This window comes from Bos indicus x Bos taurus, chromosome 15 (genome assembly GCF_003369695.1).
Source record: "Bos indicus x Bos taurus breed Angus x Brahman F1 hybrid chromosome 15, Bos_hybrid_MaternalHap_v2.0, whole genome shotgun sequence".
Classification (NCBI taxonomy): Eukaryota; Metazoa; Chordata; class Mammalia; order Artiodactyla; family Bovidae; genus Bos; species Bos indicus x Bos taurus.
The window spans coordinates 74,878,609-74,906,475 of record NC_040090.1 but is presented as its reverse complement, the minus strand read 5'-3'; the positions used below and the strand labels follow the sequence as shown (position 1 = coordinate 74,906,475).

The 27,867-nt window shown below is 37.3% G+C and overlaps 1 protein-coding gene across 4 annotated transcripts in view; it reads right to left on the bottom strand.

Moving 5' to 3' along the window:
• Positions 1-27,867, bottom strand: part of CNTN5 (contactin 5) — a 1,679,852-nt gene that overhangs the window by 652,291 nt on the left and 999,694 nt on the right. For all 4 annotated transcript variants that reach the window (XM_027563907.1, XM_027563903.1, XM_027563906.1 and 1 more), the window contains one exon: positions 395-616. In XM_027563907.1, coding sequence (XP_027419708.1) covers positions 395-616 — 222 coding nt within the window. The remainder of the gene's footprint in view (positions 1-394; positions 617-27,867) is intronic.

Below are 27,867 nucleotides of genomic sequence, written 5' to 3'. Positions count from 1 at the left end.
CTTTGCTTCCGTGAAATGTAGACTGTTGCCCAGTCTCTTACCAGTTTTAAAACCTAAAAATGTCTTTTTCAAGGAATTGGGACCCATTTTTTGGTTTGTTTGTTTGTTTAATGTAGTCATCAAGAAACAGAGACTCCCTATTTCCCAGTCTCTATGGATGGTAAGAGGTTAACTTTAAGAAGCAACGCTTATCACAGATAGCCTAGTCACAGTGGCCAAAGTCTTCCTTAATGTCCTCCACATTTCCAGATCTTAAAAACTCACTGCTGTTTCAGAGTTGAGTTTAACCTCTTTTCTCTATCGCAATAGGCTTAACTTGTATTTTAATTGTCTTGAATAAATTCTTTTTTCCCTGCTTAACTCCAACAGGTGTAATTTTCCTTTGGACACTTACCATCTTGTTTGAAGGCATCTGAGGGATGATAAAGATTGATGGGGGAATAATAATGTTGAGGTGCCCCTCGCCAGCTCGGTGAAGAAACACTCAGCGTTCCTAATGAAGGGCTACTGTATCGTGGTCTAGTCCTTGAACCGTACAGGGATGAAGGGGAACTCTTCTTAATTCTTTGCAAAGCAGCATATGAAGTAGGGAGGCCAGGAAGAGCTCCAGAATATTCTGTAAAAGAATGATAATGATAAAATGAATTCTTAGAAGACTTTAATAAGAACTTTTCTTCTGAAGACATCGCTGAAAATCTCCCTTAGAGATTAAATCAAATGGAAACTACAGTGGGAGCTGTAAAAAGTAAAATTGTACAGATTTTAGAGTACTTTCTGAAAATTCTACTATTTATAACATTAGTGTCTTGCAAGAAAGAAAGAAAGAAAGAAGAGACATGAGGGATGAATGAAAAGAATGAAATAAAAGGAAAGAAAAGGAGGAAAGAAAAAGAAAAAAGGAAGGAAGGAAGGAATCCATTCGAATTTAAATTTGTTTATTTTCTTTGTCAGGAATATTTGGCTTTAATCTAAAATATCCATCCTCACATATGAAATAAGTTCCTTCTTTATTATTTAAAATTGAGGAAAAAAGCATTATCAACTACATTCCACAAATATAGATTGGATCTTCATCACCTAAAATGTACCATATGGTAGAAAATATGTCTAACGAAGTATATATATTTTGACTAGCCTGTAAGCTATGCTTCATGTTCTTGAAAAGTAGTCAAATTCACTATGGAATGCAAAAAAAGAAAAATAGATTTTTTTTTTTTAGAATCTGTTATGTATAATGTATATCATGATATTATCAACATTTCTCATATTTAATTTCTGAGACTTTTCCTTAGAAAAGATATGCATGGTGTCTGAAGTAGACTGTACTAACTCGTGACCACAGGGAAGTCAGTTTCATATGTAGATCAAATGTTTAAAAACACAAACTAATTACGTTGAATTACAAAAAAAAATTAGGAATTGGATTTTTTCTATGTCTAATATTGATTGTTTTCAATAATCTGTTGACCGTGGAAATACTTTTATGAGTCAGACATTTTTGTGCAGGGTATTTGACATTTCAACTTAATGGATGATAATTTATTTTGGATAAAATTTTATATTTGTGAGCAAGTTCTTACAATTCAGATTATTTAGAATCATTATCCTGTCTTATAGAGATAATTTGGAATGCATGAAACATTACTGTGATTTGAAAGTAACACTTTAAGTGTTAAGCATCAAATTAAATTTAACATTTTCTGTTCTGTGAAATTGTAAATATGATTTCTCTGAAACTCAAAAAGGTGTATTTTTAGATGTACTCCGCCCTTTAAAATGAACACAATAGGTGTAGTCCAATCCCATCAAGAGCTGTTAACAGATTGATGTCTTTTAGTCTTTGTGTTCAACCATAAGTCTGGTAAAAGTGGATCAATTTTAACTGAAAATAGCTAAGCTCTCCTGAGCAAACTGTATGAGGACAGATTATGGGTAGACATAAAATCTCCTTTAAAACCTGAAATTAAATGCAAGTTTTGGCACCTCGAGCTGTAAGGTAATGAAAAGAGAATGAGTTTTCCTTTAAGGTAGTTTGTAATTGAAGTCTCTGAACCTATTCATTTCTCTGTGCAGTCTTGTTGCTTTGTGTTTTAGCTGCCTACTTTGTTCCTATATAAAAAGAAAAAAAGAAATATCCCATGCAAGTGTTAAAAATTAAAATGGAGTATGAGAATGTGGTTTATGGTTCTTAAAATTAGATAAAGATAATTAATGGAAAAGTAGAAAGGTCATAATGAAGTTCAAACAAGCCAGGATCATTATCATGACTATAAAAAATATATACACACACATATAAAATGCATACTGTCCAAGTGGTACAGTAATTGGCTTATGACACTCCATGTAAATAGAGATGAGCCAAATTAGGATTTGGCTGTTGTGCTTCACAGCAGGACTTCATTTGTTATGTAATCAGTTGCATCTGTTGCAGTGAAAATTACTTTTTCATCAATTAAAGTAAATCCAAAGCTGCTACTAGAAATCTAACAATTTATTCATTCATTCATGTATTCAAAAAGCATGTATTGAGAACTTGGTAGGGGATAAATGCTATGAGTACAAGGGTGAACAAATATTGTTGGCCTTTTATATCCCCAGATTCAATCAACCACAAATTGAAAATATTCAGGGAAAAAAACTTCTAGGAAGTTTCAAAAAGCAAAACTTGAATTTTCTGCACAAAAACAACTATTTACAAACTATTTACATTGTAGTAGTTATTATACAATAGGCTGCAGTCCATGGGGTCGCTAAGGGTCAGACATGACTGAGCAACTTCACTTTCACTTTTCACTTTCATGCATTGGAGAAGGAAATGGCAACCCACTCCAGTGTTCTTGCCTGGAGAATCCTAGGGACGGGGGAGCCTGGTGGGCTACCGTCTGTGGGGTCGAACAGAGTCTAACACGACTGAAGCAACTTAACAGCAGCAGCAGAGTTGTTTTAAAGGGTTCAAGAGGATGTGTGTGGGTTATACACAAATACTAATCCATTTTATACAAGAGACTTGAGCATTCTTAGATCTTGGTATTCTCAGGGGTCTGAACAATCTCCCATGGATTCTGAGGGAAAATTGTATTGCATCAGCTTTCAAGAAGCAAATTATATAGTGGAAAATAAAGGTAACTGTGTGTGCAACTTTAATTCACTGTGAGGAAAAAGTAAATTCGGGAATCTATGGACTTTAATCCATAGCTGGAGAATCCTTTCACTCAACCTAAGAACACACAGAAGAACTGTACAAAAAAGATCTTCACCACCCAGATAATCACGATGGTGTGATCACTGACCTAGAGCCAGACATCCTGGAATGTGAAGTCAAGTGGGCCTTAGAAAGCATCACTACGAACAAAGCTAGTGGAGGTGATAGAATTCCAGTTGAGCTATTCCAAATCCTGAAAGATGATGCTGTGAAAGTGCTGCACTCAATATGCCAGCAAATTTGGACAACTCAGCAGTGGCCACAGGACTGGAAAAGGTCAGTTTTCATTCCAATCCCAAAGAAAGGCAATGCCAAAGAATGCTCAAACACCGCACAATTGCACTCATCTCACATGCTAGTAAAGTAATGCTTAAAATTCTCTAAGCCAGGCTTCAGCAATATGTGAATCATGAACTTCCTGATGTTCAAGCTGGTTTTAGAAAAGGCAGAGGAACCAGAGATCAAATTGCCAACATCCGCTGGATCGTGGAAAAAGCAAGAGGATTCCAGAAGAACAACTATTTCTGCTTTATTGACTATGCCAAAGCCTTTGACTGTGTGGATCACAATAAACTGGGAAATTCTGAAAGAGATGGGAATACCAGACCACCTGACCTGCATCTTGAGAAATCTGTATACAGGTCAGGAAGCAACAGTTAGAACTGGACACGGCACAACAGACTGGTTCCAAATAGGGAAAGGAGTACGTCAAGGCTGTATATTGTCACCCTGTTTATTTAACTTATATGCAGAGTACATCATGAGAAACACTGGGCTGGAAGAAGCACAAGCTGGAATCAAGATTTCCACAAGAAATATCAATAACCTCAGATATGCAGATGACACCACCCTTATGGCAGAAAGTGAAGAGGAACTAAAAAGCCTCTTGATGAAGGTGAAAGTGGAGAGCGAAAAAGTTGGCTTAAAGCTCAACATTCAGAAAACGAAGATCATGGCATCCGGTCCCATCACTTCATGGGAAATAGATGGGGAAACAGTGGAAACAGTGTCAGACTTTATTTTTCTGGGCTCCAAAATCACTGCAGATGGTGACTGCAGCCATGAAATTAAAAGACGCTTACTCCTTGGAAGGAAAGTTACAACCAACCTAGATAGCATATTCAAAAGCAGAGACATTACTTTGCCAACAAAGGTTCATCTAGTCAAGGCTATGGTTTTTCCTGTGGTCATGTTGGATGTGAGAGTTGGACTGTGAAGAAGGCTGAGCGCCAAAGAATTGATGCTTTTGAACTGTGGTGTTGGAGAAGACTCTTGAGAGTCTCTTGGACTGCAAGGAGATCCAACCAGTCCATTCTGAAGGAGATCAGCCCTGGGATTGCTTTGGAAGGAATGATGCTGAAGCTGAAACTCCAGTACTTTGGCCTCCTCATGCGAAGAGTTGACTCATTGGAAAAGACTCTGATGCTGGGAGGGATTGGGGGCAGGAGGAGTAGGGGAAGACAGAGGATGAGATGGCTGGATGGCATCACTGACTCAATGGACATGAGTCTGAGTGAACTCCGGGAGTTGGTGATGGACAGGGAGGCCTGGCGTGCTGCAATTCATGGGGTCACAAAGAGTCGGAAACGACTCAGTGACTGATCTTACTTACTTATCTTACTTAGGGAGATCAGACTATGATTTTCAGATGGAATGCTATCCAAGTGAATCCTGGAAATGCATTAGTGATTATTTCAGCAAAACTCTGTGTAGGGAAAAAAAGATACTCTGTACAAAAGGGAGAGAGTACATGAAGACCTGGAAAAGAAAGGCTGATGGCACTTTTAGTAGATTATAATAGTCTGGAGCTTAGGATGAGAGTAACACAGATGAGAAAAGAGGTAAGTCTGGATAAGTAAACAAAGGGCCAATGATGAAATGTCTGGAGAACAACACACATTTTAAAAAGAAGTGCCATTTGGATCAAGCTAAAAGGGAAAAAAAGCTACTCAAAAGCCTAAAACTGTAAAAGAGATAAAGATTAGTGAGAACTGAAGTGATCATCTGTATGGGAATAACGTCAATAAAATTACTGACTGAATCAGAGGTAAGGAAGGGAAAGTAAGAAACTGAGGTTGGTCTGTGGTATAAGAAGATGGTAAGAATGCAGGAAAAGGCATGCATGTGCTTGAGGTGAAAGCTCAATAATTCAGTTTTGAGGCAGGTAGAGAGCTAGATATGCAGTTAGCTAGCTAACTTATATGAAGAATACATCATGCAAAATTCCAGGCTGCATGAAGCACAAGCTGGAATCAAGATTGCCAGGAGAAATTTCAACAACCTCAGATACGCAGATGACACCACCCTTATGGCAGAAAGTGAAGAGGAACTAAAGAGCTTCTTCATGAAGGTGAAAGAGCTGGCTTAAAATTCAACCTTCAAAAAAGGAAGATCATGGATCCAGTCCCATCACTTCATGGCAAATAGATGGAGAAACAATGGAAACAGTGTCAGACTTTACTTTCTTGGGCTCCAAAATCACTATGGACAGTGACTGCAGCCATGAAATTAAAAGATGTTTGCTCCTTGAAAGAAAATCTATGACAAACCTAGATAGCATATTAAGAAGCAGAGACATCAATTTGCCAACAATAGTCCATCCAGTCAAAGATATGGTTTTTCCAGTAGTCGTGTATGGATGTGAGAGTTGGACCATAAAGAAAGTTGAGCACCAAAGAATTGATGATTCAAACTGTGGCATTGAAGAAGACTCTTGAGAGTCTGTTAGGCTACAAGAACAAACCAGTTAGTCCTATAGGAAATCAACCCTGAATATTCATTGGAAGGACAGATGCTGAAGCTGAAGCTCCAATACTTTGGCCACTTAATGCGAAGAGCCGACTTACTGGAAAAGACCCTGATGCTGGGAAAGATTGAGCACAGAAAGAGAAGAGCATGACAGAGGATGAGATGATTGGATGGTATCATTGACTTAATGGACATGAATTGAGCAAATTCCGGGAGACAGTGAAGAACAGGGAAGCCTCATGTGCTGTAGTGCATGAGGTCACAAAGAGTTGCACACCACTGACTGATGGAGCAACAATAATAAATTTCACTGAGAAAGTAGAAGCAATCAGAAGAAAGTGTCCCTCACATGCTCCTACTGACTGTATGTGCACGCATACACTCTATTTTGCATCCACTGATATGTTATATATAAACAGTATGTGCATCTATTAAAGGCCAGTTGTGTGCACTGAATTCTATTACATCCTATCTTGACTGCTGAAAGAAATCACACTAGAAAATCCCTTCTCTCTCTCCATCAGCACCAACTGTTGTCTCTCTGTTAGATTATTCCCATAACTGTACAGAGATTCTTCTAACCTTAATAAGGCCACCTTGACCTACCATTTCTTCCACTAATTTTCCTTTATAGCAAGACTTCTTGAAAAAAGTTATGGATAGTCATCATGTTCAATTCCTCTTCTCCCCTCTACCCTTGAGCCTATTTCAAGTAGCCTTGCTTATACCACTCCACAAAAATAGCTCTCTTTCAAGTTAACAAAGAGCAGGTTACTCTACTAGACCTATCATCAGTGTTCAGCATGGTTAACCATTCCTTTTTCCTTTAAACATTTTGTTCATGTGATTCTAGGATATTACAATCTCTGTTTTTATTGCTATTTCATTGACTACTGCTTATTTCCTTTCCTAGTTCTTATTTGTCTCTTCAACCTAAACATCGGTATATGCTGCTTAAGACTCTGATGCTGGGAGGGATTGGGGGCAGGAGGAGAAGGGAAGGACAGAGGATGAGATGGCTGGATTGCATCACTGACTCGATGGACCTGAGTCTGAGTGAACTCTGGGAGTTGGTGAAGGACAGGGAGGCCTGGCGTGCTGCAATTCATGGGGTCGCAAAGAGTCAGACACGACTGAGTGACTGATCTGATATATATATATATATATATATATATATATATATCTCCATCCATCCATTCAAACTAGCCCTTAAAAGCTATTTTTCATGAACATGGACTCCCTCCCAGATGAATTCCACCTTTACTCTAGTCTCAATTACTTGGATCCAGACTCAAGTCTTTGATATTCCACTATTTTCCTACTCCCATTCTAACACCTACTTCTATGTCTTTACTCACTCTCCCTTTTTGGTTCTGCATCAACTTCTAAAAATTGACTGAGATCTATTCTAAAAGGCATCTCCCAAGAGAGTTCATATGGTAACCACTACTCAGGGTTCAGAATCTATCTTTACTTATCACTTCAATAGCTATTATTTAAGAACTAGAATATAGTGAGTGAAGTCGCTCAGTCATGTATGACTCTTTGTGACCCCATGGACTATAGCCTACCAGGCTCCTCTATCCATGGGATTTTCCAGGCAAGAACACTGGAGTGGGTTGTCCTTTTCTTCTCCAGGAGATCTTCCCAACCCAGGGATTGAACCTGGGTCTCCCACATTGTAGGCAGACGATTTATTGTCTGAGCCATCAGGGAAGTCCAGGTTGGGTCTAAATTCTGAGCCTGGGATTTCAAAGAGGCTTAGTGAAATAAATATACATGCTAAGTGACAATTTGATGGTGTCTGGACTGGATTCCTTCCGCACGTAACTCCTTGCTTGCTTTTAGTAAACTCAATCATCATTTCTTCCAAATTCACTCTTTTCTCATTCAGCATTCATTGACTTTTTTGACATTTCTTCATTGACTATGTGTTAGGAACTAGGGATACAGCTACAAGTAAATCACAAGTGGTTCCTGATTTCATGGAATTTACAATCTCAGAATATTGGGAAAGTGTTACACTTGGGTAAAGGTTTCCTCTATGGTTCAGTGGGTAAGGAATCTGCCTGCAATATAGGAGATGCTGGGGATGTGGGTTTGATCCCTGGGTCAGGAAGATCCCCTGGGGGAGGTCATGGCAACCCTCTCCAGTATTCTTGCCTGGAGAATCCCATAGAATGAGGAGCCTGGAGGGCTACAGTCCAAAGGGCCCCAAAGTGTCGGACACAACTGAGTGACTAATCAGGCACACACACTTGGGTAAAGCATTAGTAGAGGAACGTTAAACAAACCAAGTTATCCTTAAAATACATAAAAACCAAGATAGAAAACTTATCAGCATCTTATAGTCATATATTACTGACATCATGATTGCGTTCCTGGGAACAAAATCTCTTCTCCTGGCTGTGATGTGTACATCTGCCTCCTCTATTTTCGCCACTCATTTTATTGATTGAGAATTTTGGATCTGTCAGTAAACCGATCTGTAATACATGCTCCAAAGTAAGATGGACTTATTTAATTTGGAGTGTACCTCATAGCAGCTCTAAGGCTTTGGGCAAGACATGAATAGGTCTGTGCCCTAATTTCATTGTTGTTAGAATGGGAATAAAAATAAGACTTCCCTCATATGTTGTGGTAGAGACTAAATAAATCGATTCATATAAAGCACTCAGAACTTTAGAACTACTTCATCTGTCTCATAATAAGAACTTGATAAATTATAACTATATATAATCTGCACTTTAGTTAACACCCTGTACTATTATTCTCCAGTGAGCATATTGTTTTCCAGTTTTATTGAGATATAATTGACACACTGCACTGTATAAATTTCAGGTGTACAACACAATGCTTTGACTTATATCATGAAATGATCACAATAGGTTTAGAGGATACCCATCATCCCATACACATACAATATCAAATAAATAGAAAAAAAAAAAAACTTCTCCTTGTGATGAGAACTCTTAGGATTTACTCTCTTAACAACTTTCATTTTTAATATTTGCACGTGTTAAGTCACTTCAGTCCTGTCCTACTCTTTCTGACCCTATGGACTGTGGCTTGCCAGGCTCCTCTGTCCATGGAATTCTCCAGGCAAGAATACTGGAGTGGGTTGCCATGCCCTCCTCCAGGGGATCTTCCCAACCCAGGGATCAAACCCACATCTCTTCTGTCTCCTACATTGGTAGGCATTTTCTTTACCAGTAGCCCACCTTGGAGGTATATTTTATCCTTAGTGCTTAATTTTATAACCAGAAGTTTGTACATTGTGATCATCTTTATTCGATTTCTCCTCCCCCAATCCGCCATCTTTGGTAACCACAAATGTCCTTTTCTATGAGTCTATTTGTTTGGTTGGCTTGTTTTGAAGTATATATCACACCTTCTTCATCCATTCATCTCTTGATGGGTACTTAAGTAGTTTCCATATCTTGGCTACTGTAAATAATGCTTCAGTAAACAGAAGGGTTGTATGTGTCTTTTCAAATTAGTGTTTCATAGTGGCTGCGCCAATCTACATTCCCATCTGGTGGACATAATTGAATATTGGGCTTACTCCTTCCAAATTTGATTGGGTTACAAAGTTAAAGTATAAATCCTACATTTTAATACATATTTTACTCTGGAGAACTAAAAGAGTGAAAATTCAAGGGGAAGAATTAGGCTTCTATTATCCTCACAGGTGTATTCCCATGAGTAAGTTTCTAAAAAAAAGATTTTTGCTACTGATGGAAACCATAGATCTACAGAAAATTCAATGCCTATATATTCTCGTGTTTCTATTGGCTAAAGCAATACTTCAGAGAAGGCAATGGCACCCTACTCCAGTACTCTTGCCTGGAAAAACCCCATGGATACAGGAGTCTGGTAGGCTGCAGTCCATGAGGTTGCTAAGAGTCGGACACGACTGAGTGACTTCACTTTCACTTTTCACTTTCATGCATTGGAGAAGGAAACGGCAACCCACTCCAGTGTTTTCGCCTGGAGAATCCCAGGGACGGGGGAGCCTGGTGGGAGGCCGTCTATGGGGTCTCACAGAAGCGGATACAACTGAAGCGACTTAGCAGCAGCAAAGCAAGACTTAGCTGTCTTTACTCCATATTCCTGTCCAGGGTTTGGAAAGAAAAGTGACTTTTAATTTCTTTCCAGAGAAATTTTCATCAGTTGCTCAAACTTTTAATAATATCTAGGCTGACAGTGTGAGCAGAATCTAGGTATATGTTAATAATTTTTCCTCTATTTTCCTACTCCTCATAGATAAGACCTTAGGGAATGTGCATTACAGTTTTTTCTAAAGTGATGTAGAGATTTTGTGATAAAACTCAATTAACCTGGTGCTCTCACACCATGAAATTCCAGCTGGAGGTTGGGTAGGAGTAAATATTAATGCCTTCATTAAATATTTCCTAATCAAATGACCCTGGGACAACTGAACTTACATTATTTAATAAAACTGTAGTCTATTAAGCCAGAATGACGTTGCCACCAATTCAGTCTTGCAACTAGTAGCATTGTTTTTTCATTACTTAGTAGGTCAAGTTAGAGACATAATAAAAATACTGAATGCATATAATATTCAAGAAATAATGGGTTAGAATTAGTAGAACTAGAATTTTGGCAGTATTTATGAATAAAGATTAAAATGTCAATCTGATAAAGGATACATTTTAAAATATCTAATCTAGTCCCATATTTTAAGTTTCCTGAATATTGTGATACTTTTTTTTTAATTTTATTTTTTAACTTTACAATATTTATTGGTTCTGCCATACATCAAAATGATTCTGCCACAGGTATACACGTGTTCCCCATCCTGAACCCTCCTCCCTCCTCCCTCCCCATACCATCCCTCTGGGTCGTCCCAGTGCACCAGCCCCAAGCACCAAGTATCGTGCATCGAACCTGGACTGGTGATTCGTTTCATAGTAGACTTCAGAATTCTATCTCAATTACTAGGTGTGAAAAACATATGAACTAGGAAATTAAAATATTAGTGATAAAACTAAAGCATCATTATTGGATTCTGTATTTAAATCTTTTCTGTCCAGTATTCATACAGTGCTATTAATTTTTTACAGGCAATTAAAGGTAAGCAGGACTTTCCTGATAACTCAGTGGGTAAAGAATCTGCTTGTAATGCAGGAGATGCAGGAGATATGGGTTTGATCCCTGAGTCACAAAGATCCTCTAGAGGAGAAAAATGGCAACCTACTCCAGGATTGTTGCCTGAAAAATCCCACGGACAGAAAAGACTGGCGGGTTACAGTCTAAAGGATCACAAAGAGTTAGACACAACTAAGCAACTAAGTATGCAAAGGTAAGCAACAACAAAAATATATAAAACGACAGGTCTTTACATAAATTCATTTGTTACCTATCGCTATAGCTTGATTTTAAATATTTATCTGAGCTCTTCTATAAAAATACATATAAACTATAGTGGTAAATGATATGAGGTGCTCTGAAAAATATTAATGCTTAATCAGTGGTTCATAAGTCAGAGGAGCAGAGCGGAGCACTGAGTACTCATGACACAGTGCATGAAAATGCAAAAGTCATACAGCATCCAAACCCACAGGGTGACTCAATTTGGCATCAGAGTCAGCATAAAGGAATTGATATCTGACCTTTTTCAGGGTAATTGTTAAGGCTGTACTCTCTCCGAAGAGAATTAATGTTAAGTGTGCAACTTTAGCCTGCTACTGTTTTATGAGGCTTGCAAGGATGGATGTAAGATCTCAGTGAAGCTGGTCGTGTGAAGCATATTTAGAAGTGGTTAACAATTTATAAATAATGTGCATCGTTTCCATTTGGTTGTCTGCATCTATGGCAGAGGAGAATTTGAAAGAACCTGAGCCACAAGGCTCAGCATTTTCCTCAAGAAATGTATTATGTGTAAACTTTACAGTGTTTTAGCTGCAGGAGCAAGAGAGAATGTGCAGAGGATGAAATTCACCATTTTTAAAGCACCAAAGTCAGGCGTTGAAACTGAAATACTTCAAAGATATAAGAACAAATTTAACACAGCATTTCTAGTGTACTCTGCATGAGATAGAAAAACAGATACTTACAGGCTACTTAATTATATTCACTACATTTTTTTAGGTATCCTGTGTTTGTTTGTATTTGAAATCATAATGATTTAAGATTTGAAGACCTTTATCTTCTTTTCTAAATATTAATGCTCAGCTATATACACAGCTCACGCAAGTAATTACACTTTATTCTATTATATATGTTTTTATTGCAGAGAAAGAGAGAAGGTCTTACAGTTCTCCTGTTTTGTATTTTTTTTTCACTATTCTCAAAAGTTTTTAAAAATCTATGGTATTTAGATGATATCTCTTTAAATTACCAAAAGCAAACGTGCAATTGCATTGATTTTTTTTTCATAATAAGAATACTATTTTCTAATTACTGAGGAAATTAGTAAGGGCAGGAGGTAGTTATGAAATATAACCAAATTAATTTAGTGATTAAAGAATTCCCTCTTGCTTTGGATAAAGGTATCTATAAAATTTTAACTCTGTAATAATTATATTAGCTTCTTCCTATTCTCTATGTGTTTTAGATAGGTCAGATAGTATTTAATAATAAATCTAACAAAGCTGAAGTTGTTAGCAATAAATAAAACAATTTAAAAAAATTAATAAACTAAATGCCTTTCTTCACACTTTTAGAAAGTATTCTATGGGACATTTATGTTATCTTTATATGTTGTTGTTATTCACTCCCTCAGTCATGTGCAACTCTTTGGAACCCCATGTATTGCAGCGCAACAGGCTTCTCTGTCCTTTACCATCTCTATGAGCTTTCTTAAACTCATGTCCATTGAGGTGGTGATACCATCCAACCATCTCATCCTCTGTTGTCCCCTTTTCCTCCCACCTTCAATCTTTCCCAGCAGCAGAGACTTTTCTAATGAGTCAGATCTTTGCATCAGGTGGCCAAAGTATTGGAGCTGCAGCTTCAGTATCAGTTCTCCAATGAATATTCAGGACTGATTTCCTTTAGGATTGACCGGTGATCTCTTTGCAGTACAAGGGACCCTCAGGAGTCTTCTCCAACACCACAGTTCAAAAGCATCAATTATTTGTCACTCAGCTATCTTTACAGTACAACTCTCACATCCATATGTGACTACTGGAAAAAACATAGCTTTGACAAAACAGAACTTTGTCAGCAAAGTAATGACTCTGCCTTTTAATATGCTTTTTAGGTTTTTCAGAGCTTTACTTTCAAGGAGAAACTGTCTTTTATTTCAAGGCTGCAGTCACCATCTGCAGTGATTCTGGAGCCCAAGAAAATGAAGTCTGTCATTGTTTCCACTGTTTCTCCATATATGTGCCATGAAGTGATGGGACAGATGCCATGATCTCAGTCTATTGAATGTTGATTTTTAAGCCAGCTTTTTCACTCTCCTCTTTCACTTTCATCAAGAGGCTCTTTAGTTCTTCTTCACTTTCTGCCATAAGGGTGGTGTCATCTGACTATCTGAGGTTATTGATATTTCTCTTGGTAATCTTGACTTTAGCTTGTGCTTCATCCAGCTTGGCATTTTGCATGACATACTCTGCATAGAAGTTAAACAAGGAGGGTGACAATATATAGACTTGACCAATCCTTTTCCAGTTTGGAACGAGTCTGTTGTTCCATGTCCAGTTCTAACTGTTGCTTCTTGACCTGCATACAGATTTGTCAGGAGGCAAGTTAGATGGTCTGGTTCAGTTCAGTCAGTTCAGTTCAGTCGTTCAGTCATGTCCGACTCTTTGTGACGCCATGAATCGCAGCACGCCAGGCCTCCCTGTCCATCACCAACTCCTGGGGTCTACTCAAACTCATTCATCCTCTGTCATCCCTTTCTCCTCTTGCCCCCAATCCCTCCCAGAATCAGGGTCTTTTCCAATGAGTCAATTCTTCCCATGAGGTGGCCAAAGTATTGGAGTTTCAGATTTAGCATCAGTCCTTCCCATGAACACCCAGGACTGATCTCCTTTAGAACTGCCTGGTTGAATGTCCTGCAGTCCAAGGGACTCGCAAGAGTCTTCTCCAACACCACAGTTCAAAAGCATCAATTCTTTGGCACTCAGCTTTCTTCACCGTCCAACTCTCACATCCATGCATGACCACTGGAAAAACCATAGCCTTGACTAGATGGACCTTTGTTGGCAAAGTAATGTCTCTGCTTTTGAATATGCTATCTAGGTTGGTTGTAACTTTCCTTACAAGGAGTAAGAATCTTTTAATTTCATGGCTGCAGTCACCATCTGCAGTGATTTTGGAGCCCCCCAAAATAAAGTCTGACACTGTTTCCACTGTTTCCCCATCTATTTCCCATGAAGTGATGGGACCAGATGCCATGATCTTAGTTTTCTGAATGTTGAGCTTTAAGCCAACTTTTTCATTCTCCTCTTTCACTTTCATCAAGAGGCTTTTTAGTTCCTCTTCACTTTCTGCCATAAGGGTGGTGTCATCTGAGGTTATTGATATTTCTCCTGGAAATCTTGATTCCAGTCTGTGCTTCTTCAGCCCAGCATTTCTCATGATGTACTCTGCATATAAGTTAAATAAGCAGGGTGACAATATACAGCCTTGATGAACTCCTTTTCCTATTTGGAACTAGTCTCTTGTTCCATGTCCAGTTCTAACTGTTGCTTCCTGACCTGCATATAGGTTTCTCAAGAGGAAGATCAAGTGGTCTGGTATTCCCATCTTTTTCAAGAATTTTCCACAGTTTATTGTGATCAACACAGTCAAAGGTTTGGCATGTCAATAAAGCAGAAACGGATGTTTTTCTCGAACTTTCTTGCTTTTTCCATGATCCAGCAGATGTTGGCAATTTAATCTCTAGTTCCTTTGCTTTTTCTAAAATCACCTTGAATATCTGGAAGTTCATGATTCATGTATTGCTGAAGCCTGGCTTGGAGAATTTTGAGCATTACATTACTAGCGTGTGAGATGAGTGCCATTGTAGTTTGAGCATTCTTTGGCATTGCCTTTCTTTGGGATTGGAATGAAAACTGACCTTTTTGAGTCCTGTGGCCACTGCTGAGTTGTCCAAGTTTGCTGGCATATTGAGTGCAGAACTCTTACAGCATCATCTTTCAGGATTTGAAATAGCTCAACTGGAATTCCATCACCTCCACTAGCTTTGTGCGTGGTGATGCTTTCTAAGGCCCACTTGACTTCACATTCCAGGATGTCTGGCTCTAGGTGAGTGATCACACCATCGTGATTATCTGGGTCGTGAAGATCTTTTTTGTACAGTTCTTCTGTGTATTCTTGCCATCTCTTCTTAATATCTTCTGCTTCTGTTAGGTCCATACCATTTTTGTCCTTTATTGAGCCCATCTTTGCATGAAATGTTCCCTTGGTATCTCTAATTTTCTTGAAGAGACCTCTAGTCTTTCCCATTCTGTTGTTTTCCTCCATTTCTTTGCATTTATCACTGAGGAAGGCTTTCTTATCTCTCCTTGCTATTCTTTGGAACTCTTTATTCAGATGCTTATATATTTCCTTTTCTCCTTTGCTTTTCACTTCTCTTCACAGTTGTTTGTAAGGCCTCCTCAGACAGCCATTTTGATTTTTTGCATTTCTTTTCCTTGGGCATGGTCTTGATCTCTGCCTCCTGTACAATGTCACGAACTTCCGTCCATAGTTCTTCAGGCACTCTATCAGATCTAATCCCTTGAATCTATTTGTCATTTTCACCGTATAATCGTAAGGGATTTGATTCAGGTTATACCTGAATGACCTAGTAGTTTTCCCTACTTTCTTCAATTAAGTTTGAATTTGACAATAAGGAGCTCATGATTGGAGCCCCAGTCAGCTCCCAGTCTTGTTTTTGCTGACTATGTAGAACTTCTCTATCTTTGACTGCAAAGAATATAATCAATCTGATTTTGATATTGACCATCTGATGATGTCCATGTGTAGAGTCTTCTCTTGTGTTGTTGGAAGAGCATGTTAGAAAGATGCAGTTGATATCAATCAAAAAGGGCTTGGTTTTAAAAGTGGAACTTGAATTAAACTCCCATCATATCTTATAAAAAGAAAAATTTGGAAATTTGTTCATGACTTTTATTTTGCAATTTACAACATGAAAAACTTGCTGGGAAACCCTTCAAGGGGAATTAGCTATTAAAGTCCCCAAATGATCTTTATCATAAGGCAACTTTTCTTCCGAGGCAGTCTCGCAGCTTTGACCCTAATAACTGTATATTAGTGAGGTACATACTGGAATATTTGAAAACTGTACAACTAACAGTGATTTCTTTGAACAAGAACTCGAAAATTTCTCAATGACATTTTAGAAGGTTATGTGAATTCTCGTTTAACAAAACAAACACCAGTAAATCACTTAAATTCACTCTGCTGCAGTGGTTGTGGTATTCTAGCCTTTACTGAGAGCTTATTTGGTCCATTTACTGACTTAAATAATGATAAAGACATTGAGCAGGCTAAAATGTTGCAGCTTGATTCAGAATGTCACTCTCACCTTCAGTACCTCCACATCTGCTTCATCTGTGTCACTTACTCAATATCTGCTGCTGAGTCACTTCAGTCGTGTCCGACACTGTGTGACCCCATAGACGGCATTCCATCTATGGAATCCACCAGGATGCCCTGTCCCTGGGATTCTCCAGGCAAGAACACTGGAGTGGGTTGCCATTTCCTTCTCCAATGCATGAAAGTGAAAAGTGAAAATGAAGTCGCTTAGTCGTGTCCAACCTTCAGCGACCCCATGGATTGCAGCCTTCCAGGCTTCTCCATCCATGGGATTTTCCAGGCAAGAGTACTGGAGTGGGGTGCCATTGCCTTCTCCGTACTCAATATCTAACAAACTGTATTTCCAGGAAGCAACTCTCAACTGTGGCACAGTTATTTCACAGGTGCTAACAGATCACAAACACTACTACTTTCCAACTTGAAAGTTTTACTTACATATGAATGAAGTTTCAAAGAAACAGGCATCTGGTTCCTTTATAAACCTGTGAGTGTTCCTTCCTTTTGGCATTGCAGTATTATTTATTCTTTTGGCATTGCCTTCTGGGTCAGAAGGGTCCTTCTCTTAATCATTTTTCTTACAGAATAATTTATGAGGATCAGAATCAAAGGAATAGTGGTATTTTAAGCTTCCCATGAAATCTAATTTTAAACTTTATTATAAAAGAAATACACCCCCCCCCCAAAAAAACGAAATACATCCTGACTATAGAATCAAAATAATCTCTGATCTTGCTACCCATAAGTAAGCATGAGTGCATGCTAAGTTGCTTCAGTTGTGTCCGACTCTTTGTGACCCTGTGGACTGTAGCCGCCAGGCTCTTCTGTCCATAGAACTCTCCAGCCAAGAATACTGGAGTGGGTAGCCAAGCCCTCCTCCAGGGGATCTTCCTAACCCTGGGGTAGAACCTGTTTCTCTCATGTCTCCTGCATTGGCAAGTGAGTTCTTTTTCACTGGCACCACCTGGGAGTCTCATATCCATAAGTATAACTTTTGCAAAAACAAACAGCCTCTGATGTTTTCTCATTTGAATTACAGACATACTAACAGAAACATATGCATATCTTTTGTTTTGCTGAAAGAACATGGGATCAGTTTATAGATGTGGTCTTCTAATTTTTATTTAATATTATGACTTTTTAATCCCACTACAAATGTTCTTCTAAAGAATTTTATTGAATACAAAACATTCCAATGATGTGTTTAATTTTATTTAACCATGTCCCTGTGATGAATTTATCTGTCATATACAGGTTTTCTTTGCTATTGGAAAGTAGAACATTCTTCTGAGAATTTTCATAAGCCCAAATGGCGTAAAGTGAAGACATAATTACCTTAGGACACATATTAAAATACTGGATACACAAAGCAAATTAAGATTAAAGCACAGATGTTCACAGACACAGTTAAAGCTTTGGTGGCCTGATGCTAAGATGTTGAGTGTAGTTCCCGGCAAGGAGCATGGGGTGTCATATTCAATGCTCTCGGTGTGCACCGCCTCTAGTAAATGCTAGTCTTGTTACACAATAAATGCTCAATGCTATTTTCTTTCCTTTTTTTCTTTTTTTTTTTAGTTTTTCCACAAAAGCAAAACTCTTCCAATTTCTCTTGTATTAGTGAAAAGAAGTACTAATGCAAGTCTTTTGTAAAAGCAAAGTGATTGATGTAAAGTGAACTTTCTCAAAGCAAGGGATATCTGTATAACAATGCAGGAAGACCTGTGTACATAAATCTCTATGTGACTAATAATTTCCTTAGAAGAACATTGTAGAAGTGGAATTTCTGAATATGAAGATAGTTCTGGTTAGGATTTTTTTCTTGGAGCTTTGATTTAGTTATATTCCTGCTACCATCATAAGATAGCAGTGATTTTAGACATTTTTAATGGAATTTGTATTCCATTTTATTAGGTCATTGCAATACTGATTATTGTTTTAAATACAATAGTGGAAAATCCTATTTCATCATTGCTCGAACTTACATTTTGGTAAAACAAAAGTTATAAATCATATGATTCATTTTTCCATATGTATTTCTGTTATATACAATAGTTATTCTTTTTTCCTAATGAGTTATTATTTCTTTTTCATGATTCTTAAAAGCATTTTGTATACTATGGTCATTAATGATTCCATTTGCTAGAGTGTTCATTTTAACTTGGCGAGAGTGTGCTATAGAACTAAAATTGACAGTTTTATGTAGGCGAGTTTATTGATCATTTTCTTAATGGTTCTCCATCCTTTTCCTTCCTTCCTTCTTTCATTATTTCCTTTATTTCTTTTGCCTTTTTAATTTCTTTTTTTAACTTATGACCATTTTAAGAATTTAGCTGTAAAAATATTAGTATGATTGACCGTAAAAGCAACACATATATTGAATTTTCTGTGTGCTATTTTCAAATCTAATTTAATTTCATATTAGCCTAAGATGATGCAAATTTTATTATTTTTTCAGAAGAATAGGACAAAAATTTTTAATATTATTGTAAAGTTCCAAAATTTTTAGAATATCTAAGAGGTGGTATCAGTTTCATTTATTCTTATTTCAGGTACAAAATTGCCTGAGATGAGGAGTGGTTCATCTTGGGATGAGAAGGCCAGTGACTGTTTAATCCAAATTAATAAATCAGTCAGTTCAGTTGCTCAGTCGTGTCTGACTGTAACCCCGTTTTAATTTCATGACAATGCAAAAAATTCTAACTTTTTGGGTGACATTTTTCTTTCTCTTTTTCTTAATGACAGTTGGTCAGTGGCTAAGGCTCAGTGACATTTATCAGCTACCTAATTAAAATGTAGACCCTTTTATAATAATTGCAAATGTGACCTTCATTTGTGTGTTTTTGCTAGCTAGCATGTTTAGCCAAATGTCACAAAGAACCCTAATCCATTCCTTCCCATAATGTTTAATTATGTCATATTGAAAATGTTCATTCTTCAGTTACCATGGTTTATAAAATCACAGCTTCCCTGGGGAGTGGGGAGTTATACTAATGAGCAGTGATTGCAAGGCTGTGTCTACAAGCTGCCAAAACAACTACCTGAAAAGCAAAAATTCATTAAATTAACAAGTTGGTTTGCCTTCATGATTCCAAACAGTTGCTCTGATTCACTTTTCTCTATATAAATAAGCACTTCACAGACATGGTCTCAATTGCTTTGTTTTTCTGTCAGAACAGTCCAGATATCTCCTCTCACCTTTCAGATCTGTGTATCTTACTAATTGCACAGGTGAATTATCCTACTGAATGTTCCACAGAGTATTTGCAACTTTACCCAATCTCCATACTTTCCAAGTTCTACCTTCTCCATACCGATAAGCCGTGCTCTAGTTAGCTCTTTTCTCCAAATGTCTCCCTGGATCCTTTCATTCCAGTTTCATGCTCCAGTTTCATGAAAGTCATGTTTCTAACGCAGAAATCTGATCATGTTACCTACCTGTCCAAGGCAAAGCAAATCTTTAAATCTTCAAGGCAAAGCAAACTTTTCTTCTGAGAGACAAAGTACTTCTTTCATACTTGCCTGAATTCATATCTTTTTGTTCCTGTCTTCCTTCTCTGAAATTTTAATCAATCATTAATGAATTACAGACAGTTTTCAGATAAATCTGGCCATACTTCCTTCACAGCCTTTGTACTTGCTATTTCTCTAATGCTTTTATGCGTTAATTATGAAGCAGTGAAAATTTTATAAAATGTAATTTTAGGAAGGTTCCATCTATATATAACTAATCACTGTTATTTATAGAACTAAAAGTTTATGAACCATTTTATCTTGGCTTATAAAATATCATTCCTATTCAAGGATAGAATCAAACATATGTTAATATATAAATTTAATTTTTATTAAATTAAAAAAATATTTTAGGACTCCCATATTATGAGATTTTATCTGTACTAAGTTGGATATGACTGAGCGACTGAACTGAAGTAAACATTGTAGAGTTGATGAAAAGAAATCTGTTCACTTGAAACTATTCTTTGCAAGTAGTTGAAAGTGAAAGTTGCTCATTTGTGTCTGAATCATTGTGACCCCATGTACTGTATAGTCCATGGAATTCTCCAGGCCAGAATACTGGAGGGGGTATCCTTTCCCTTCTCCAGGGGATCTTCCCAACCCAGGGGTTGAAACCAGGTCTCCTGCATTGCAGGTGGATTCTTAACCAACTGAGCCACAAGGTAAGCCCCAAAATAGTGGAGTGGGTGGCCTATCCCTTCTCTAGTAGATCTTCCTGATCCAGAAATCAAACAGGGGTCTCCTGCATTGCAGGCGGATTCTTTACCAACTGAGCTATGAGGGAAGCCCTCGCAAGTAGTTATGAGGTAACAAATATAAAATTAAATCTATCACAATATCAAAGTGAATACTTTACTAAGACTTTTTTCCCTAAAAAAAAAATGCATGTCAATCTAATGCTAATGTTTGAGTGAACCTATAGAATTGGGATAATTGATTTGTTAGGTATAATTTTAGAGTTTAAAATGTGTTTTTGAAGAGCAGCAACAACTTAACTTTTTTTTGGTAAATTACACTAGTCCCAAAGTTCAGAGGTGAGAGTTGGACTATAAAGAAAGCTGAGTGTCCAAGAACAGATGCATTTGAACTATGGTGTTGGAGAAGACTTTTGAGAGTCTATTGGACTGCAAGGAGATCCAACCAGTCAATACTAAAGGAAATTGGTCCTGAATATTCATTGGAAGGACTGATGCTGAAGCTGAAACTTTGGCCACCTGATGCAAAGAACGGACTCATTGGTAAAGACCCTGATGCTGGGAAAGACTGAAGGCAGGAGGAGAAGTGGATGACAAGGGATGAGATAGTTAGATGGCATCACCGACTCAGTGGACTTGACTTTGAGCAATCCTCTGGAAGTTGGTGATGGCAAGGACGCTTGGTGTGCTGTAGTCCATTCAGTCACAAATACTCGGACACAACTGAGAGACTGAGCTGAACTACTCACAAATATCACACTATTTCTTTGTAAAACTGCTGAGCCAAGTTTAGATTTTCAATGGAAGCAGTGATACTTTGTTAAGGAGACTAGACATTTGGTCAATTCATTTTTCTTTGCCCAATTTATTGAATATGATTTCCCTAGGATGTATTTACCATATTATAAACAATATTAAATTCTTAGCCACATTTAAGTCTGTTAATTACTCTTCTGATTTAATAAAGTGAAGTATATAGAAAAGAGACTAACAATCATTTGGTAAAAGTAGAACTCTGAGGACATTTTTTCACTCAAATGTTTTCTAAAGGGTGCTGCCATTACATTTTCATGATAGAGATAAAGGAAAAAAATTTCAAAGCCCCAGCTGTTTCTGATCTCAAGTGAGGAAACATGTTACCTTGTGATTGAGGTACTAACATGATGAGACCTGATTGGTGGAAGACAATATATTTAAGAGGAAAAATGATTAAAATATGTAACAGTTCAACACTAAAGAAAATATCTTTCAAAATACAACATATGGTAAAATTATAAGAATTTCATCAAGTCTAGAAGAAATCATATAGTTTTTAGAAATAAAGTAAGTGATTATTTAATTTTCCATTAATTCTACAGTAAGTGTGTAACACAGTGGTCATAGCAAACACCCTCTTCCAACAACAGAAGAGAAGTCACTACACATGGACATTACACATTACCAGATGGTCAACACCAAAATCAGATTGATTATATTCTTTGCAGGCCAAAGATGGAGAAGCTCTCTACAGTCAACAAAAACAGACCAGGAGTTGATGGTGGCTCAGATCATGAATTCCTTATTGTAAAATCCAGATTTAAATTGAAGAAAGTAGGGTAAAACACCTCACTATTCAAGTATGACCTAAATCAACTCCCTTATGATTATACATTGGAAGTGACAAATAGAGTCAAGGGATTAGATCTGAGAGACAGAGTGCCTGAGGAACAATGGATGGAGGTTCATAACATTGTACAGGAGGCAGTGTTCAAAACCATCTCCAAGAAAAAGAAATGCAAAAAGGCAAACTGGTATTCTGAGTAGACCTTGCAAATAGCTGAGAAAAGAAGAGAAGCTAGAGGCAAAAGAGAAAAGGAAAGATTACCCATTTGAATGCAGAGTTCCAAAGAATAGTAAGGAGAGATAAGAAAGCCTTCATCAGTGATCAATGCAAAGAAATAGAGGAAACAACAGAATGACAAAGACTAAAGATCTCTTCAAGAAAATCAGAGATACCAAGGGAAGATTTCATGCAAAGATGGGCACAATAAAGAATAGAAATGGTATGGACCTAACAGAAGCAGAAGATATTAAGGCGAGGTGACAAGAATACACAGAACAACTATAAAAAATGATCATCATGACCCAGATAACCACGATGGTGTGATCACTCACCTAGAGCCACACATCCTGGAATGAGAAGTCAAGGGGGCTTTAGGAAGCATCACTACAAACAAAGCTAGTGGAGGTGGTGGAATTCCAGATGGGCTATTTCAAATCCTGAAAGTTGATGCTGTGAAAGTGCTGCACTCAATATGCCAGCAAATTTTGAAAACTCAGAAATGGCCACAGGACTTAAAAAGGTCAGTTTTCATTCCAATCCCAAAGAAAGGAAATGCCAAAGAATGTTCAAACTACTGCACAACTGCAGTCATCTCACATGCTAGCAAGGTAATGCTCAAAATTCTCCAAGTCAGACTTCAATAGCATGTGAATCGTGAACTTTCAGGTGTTCAATTTGGATATATAAAAGGCAAAGGATTGCTTCCATGTCCTGGATATTATAAACAGTGCTGCGATGAACATTGGGGTACACGTGTCTCTTTCCCTTCTAGTTTCCTCAGTGTGTATGCCCAGCAGTGGGATTGCTGGATCATAAGGCAGTTCTATTTCCAGTTTTTTAAGGAATCTCCACACTGTTCTCCATAGTGGCTGTACTAGTTGGCATTCCCACCAACAGTGTAAGAGGGTTCCCTTTTCTCCACACCCTCTCCAGCATTTATTATTTGTAGACTTTTGGATCAGAGCCATTCTGACTGGTGTGAAATGGTACCTCATAGTGGTTTTGATTTGCATTTCTCTGATAATGAGTGATGTTGAGCACATATACACAATGGAGTATTACTCAGCCATTAAAAAGAATACATTTGAATCAGTTCTAATGAGGTGGATGAAACTGGAGCCTATTATACAGAGTGAAGTAAGCCAGAAGGAAAAACACCAATACAGTATACTAATGCATATATATGGAATTTAGAAAGATGGTAACAATAACCCGGTGTACGAGACAGCAAAAGAGACACTGATGTATAGAACAGTCTTATGGACTCTGTGGGAGAGGGAGAGGGTGGGAAGATTTGGGAGAATGACATTTAAACATGTAAAATATCATGTAGGAAATGAGCTGCCAGTCCAGGTTCGATGCGCGATGCTGGATGCTTGGGGCTGGTGCACTGGGATGACCCAGAGGGGTGGTGTGGGGAGGCAGGGGGGAAGAGGGTTCAGGATGGGGAGCACATGTGTGCCTGTGGTGGATTCATTTTGATGTTTGGCAAAATAATGCAATTATGTAAAGTTATAAAATAAAATAAAATTTAAAAAAATAAAATAAAATGCAAACATGTCCCCCCCAAAAAAATAAAATAAAAAAGGCAAAGGAACTGGAGATCAAATTACCAACATCCATTGTATCATAGAAAAGCAAGAGAATTCCAGAAAAGCATCTACTTCTGTTTTACTGATTACACCAAAGCCTTTGGCTGCATGGATCAGAAGAAACTGTGGAAACTTCTTAAAGAGATGGGAATATCAGACCACCTTACTTGCCTCCTGAGAAATCTGCATGCAGGTCAAGAAGCAACAGCCAGCACCAGACATGGAACAACAGACTGGTTCAAAATTGGGAAAGGAATGTGTCAAGGCTGTATATTGTCACCCTGCCTATTTAACTTACATGCAGAGTACATCATGAGAAGCGCTGAGCTGGATGAAGCACAAGCTGGAGTCAAGATTGCCAGGAGAAATATCAATAACCTCAGATATGCAGATGAGACCACCCTTATGGCAGAAAGTGAGGAGGAACTGAAGAGCCTCTTGATGAAAGTGAAAGAGGAGAGTGAAAATGCTGGCTTAAAACTCAACATCAAAAAACTAATATTATGGCATCTGGTCCTATCACTTCGTGGCAAATAGATGGGGAAACAATGGAAACGGTGACAGACTTTATTTTGGGGTCTCCCAAATCACTGAAGATGATGGTTGAAACCATGAAATTAAAAGATGCTTGCTCCTTTGAAGAAAAGCTATGACAAACCTAGACAGCATATTAAAAAGCAGAGACATTACTTTGCCAACAAAGGTCCATCTAGTCAAAGCTATGTTTTTTCCAGGAGTCATGTATGGATGTGAGACTTGGACTATAAAGATAGCTGAGCACTGAAGAATTGATGCTTTTGAACTGTGGTGTTGGAGAAGACTCTTGAGAGTCCCTTGGACAGCAAGGAGATCCAAGCAGTCAATAAAGGATATCAGTCCTGAATATTCATTGGAAGGACTGATGCTGAAGCTGAAACTCCAATACTTTGGCCACCTGATGTGAAGAGCCTACTCCTTAGAAAAGACCCTGATGCTGGGAAAGTTTGAAGGCAGGAGGAGAAGGGGATAACAGAGGATGAGATGGTTGGATGCATCACCAACTTAATGGACATGAATTTGAGCAAATTAAGTGAGATGGTGAAGAACAGGGGAGCCTGGCATGCTGCAGTCCATGGGGTCGCAAAGAGTCAGGCGTGACTGACTAAACAACAACAACACATTTGGCCAACAGGTAGTTAAAGAAAAATTTTAACAACTGCATTTCTTAGTGATAGGTATTATGTGTTTTCTCACAGGAATCTTTAGCAGAATCTGCATAAAAAGTAGAGCTCTTTTCTGTTGCAATAACATAAAACGTTGAATTAACCCCCTACAGGGCCTACCACAGTGCTTTGTATGTGGTCAGTTCAGAATAAGTGTTGCCGAATAGAAGAGAATCCTAAAAGCAAAAGTATAATTGCTTTTCTATAATTTCTCAGAGAAAAATAACATACAAAAGATAATTTGCTCATGAGCTCTACAATGAATTAAAGAGATAGTCCTACAGCTGTATAAGAATTTATATATCCAAAAGTTTTGTCTTAAAATTCTTACGTCTTTTAGTGATACTGACTTTTAATGCCAAAAACGATTTTTGAACTCTTATTTTGAAATGGCCTCCATGGACTTAGGAATTTAGGGTTATACATTATTAAGAAAAAAAAAAAAAGCTTTATTTATAATAATAAAAAGCAATGAAAGTTAATGGTCAGATGGAATTCATTAATAAAGAAAATTGGAGTGAAAAATATTGAGATTAGGAGATCTGAAAATAAGTTTCATCAGGAGAAACTGTACAAACTTTCCAAATCAGAGAGACATAGACCCAGAGAGTAAGAATTGGAAGAAAGACCTGGGAGATAAGTCAAGGCTAAGTTCTGGAACTTTTTGCTTTCTCTTGACCATGGAAGTAAAATGAGCCAAGAATACAGAGGGTGTTTAACCCAGTTATGCTAAGATTTCAGTAAAGGCTGTGTAATTTAGATACCATATCCTAGTTGTCCCAGCATTATAATGAGAGAATCGACCTTCAAATAGAATCAGATCTGTGTATGGTCAGTTAGCTCCGTATTTTGGTAAAGGTTGGGGATAAGTTCTTTAAGGATAAGTCATATATTTAGAGTAAGATCCTGAGTGAAAATTTGAGCTATGCATTAAAGTCTTAATTACAGGTATAATGCATATTTGATTTATTTTTCTACTGGTTCTGGTCAAAATTAGTGGTTAAGTGTCATGTGTATCTGGATTATCTTAATTCTTACACCTGGTAATGTGTAAGAATTACACATTACACATTACAATTTTCTTTTTCTTCTCAAAAGGAAAATAGAATTGCAAAGTGTTTACAAATATTTCTGCTTTTTTTCTTCTTCAGCTTACTAGAATTACAATTCCTTAACTAGAAAGGTCAACTAAGTGACACAGTGAAATATTAAACCATTGCTTGCTCATTTTCTTTTCTGTTTGGTTAAAACCTGAGGTCATAACCTCAAATATAATCTCATTGTTAGAAATACAGGCTTAACACTATCCTGTATAAGTGACATTTTAGAAAGATCCATCCCACATGACAAAATGAGAAGATTTTTAACATGGAAAATAAATGCAATAAGATTATTTCTGGTATCTTGAACTGATCCTAATATTATGGTCATTGTTTATCTAAAGGAATAAACAAATAGATTGGTTTTTATTCAATGAAATACATTCTTGGCTTTTTCAAAATGTATTTACACAATTTTGTTTTACTATGTGCCTTACTCTTCTTACCTTCTTCAATTCTCCTCTGATTACAATGATCATATCCTTAAAATCAATATTTATATTGATTTCTTAGAAACAAATGAAAAGCTACTATCATTCTATAGCATCAAAAATGCACAACTGATAAGCAGGTTGATAAGATCACCAAAATGGAAATAAAAAATAAAGTATGTATATATGAACATGTTTGACAATCACAACATCAGCAGTTTCATATACTTTTATCTATGTCTCTGAGAAGTAAGATATTTAAATAAGTATTCCTCTATCAATTAGTATACAAATCATTTCCAAATTTTCTAGGATTCGGAAATAAACTGTATGAAATTTCTTAGTCAACTGGATCAGTTGATGACTTTCAGGGATTTTGAATCCCCTAAAATCATGTGTAAAATATTATGCATACAAGCACTTGAGGAAAGATGAGGCTATGAGGGTGCATACCTTTTATCAGATTTTTATAGAAGCTTGGGACACACTAAAATACTAAGTTAAGTAGTTAGTATTTTCAGACACTTTTTTTTTTTATAAATATGCAATGTTCTTGGATGTTGAAAGTATGTTGATTCAAATGAAAGCATATAGAACATTATTGAGTATTTCCTGGGTGCCAGGAACTCTGTTAAGTGCTCCAGCACAACGTGGTTAAAGAGGATGCAGATGGGGATGGAGAAGATAAACACATGCATATATTTACTATAATAAGGGATAGCACAAAGTTAATATAATAAAGTACTGGCAAATGATAAGGGGTTAAAGAAAATAATCATAACAAGTGAGAGTAACCTATATGTCCCTTGGTATGGGAGGGTTGTTATGTCATTTATCAATCTTAAAAAGATTTTATTAAGGTATAGATATTACAACTCCATCTTAAATGGTGTCATTGAGTCAAATTTCTGTGATTTATTAGCTACTTTACAGAAACTAAATGCCATGTAATATTGTCTGAGTAATTGTCTGAGTAATTCTCAAAGCAAGTGTTCATGAAAAAGATATAACTATGGGAGGACTGTATACAGCTTCTCTATACAGTCA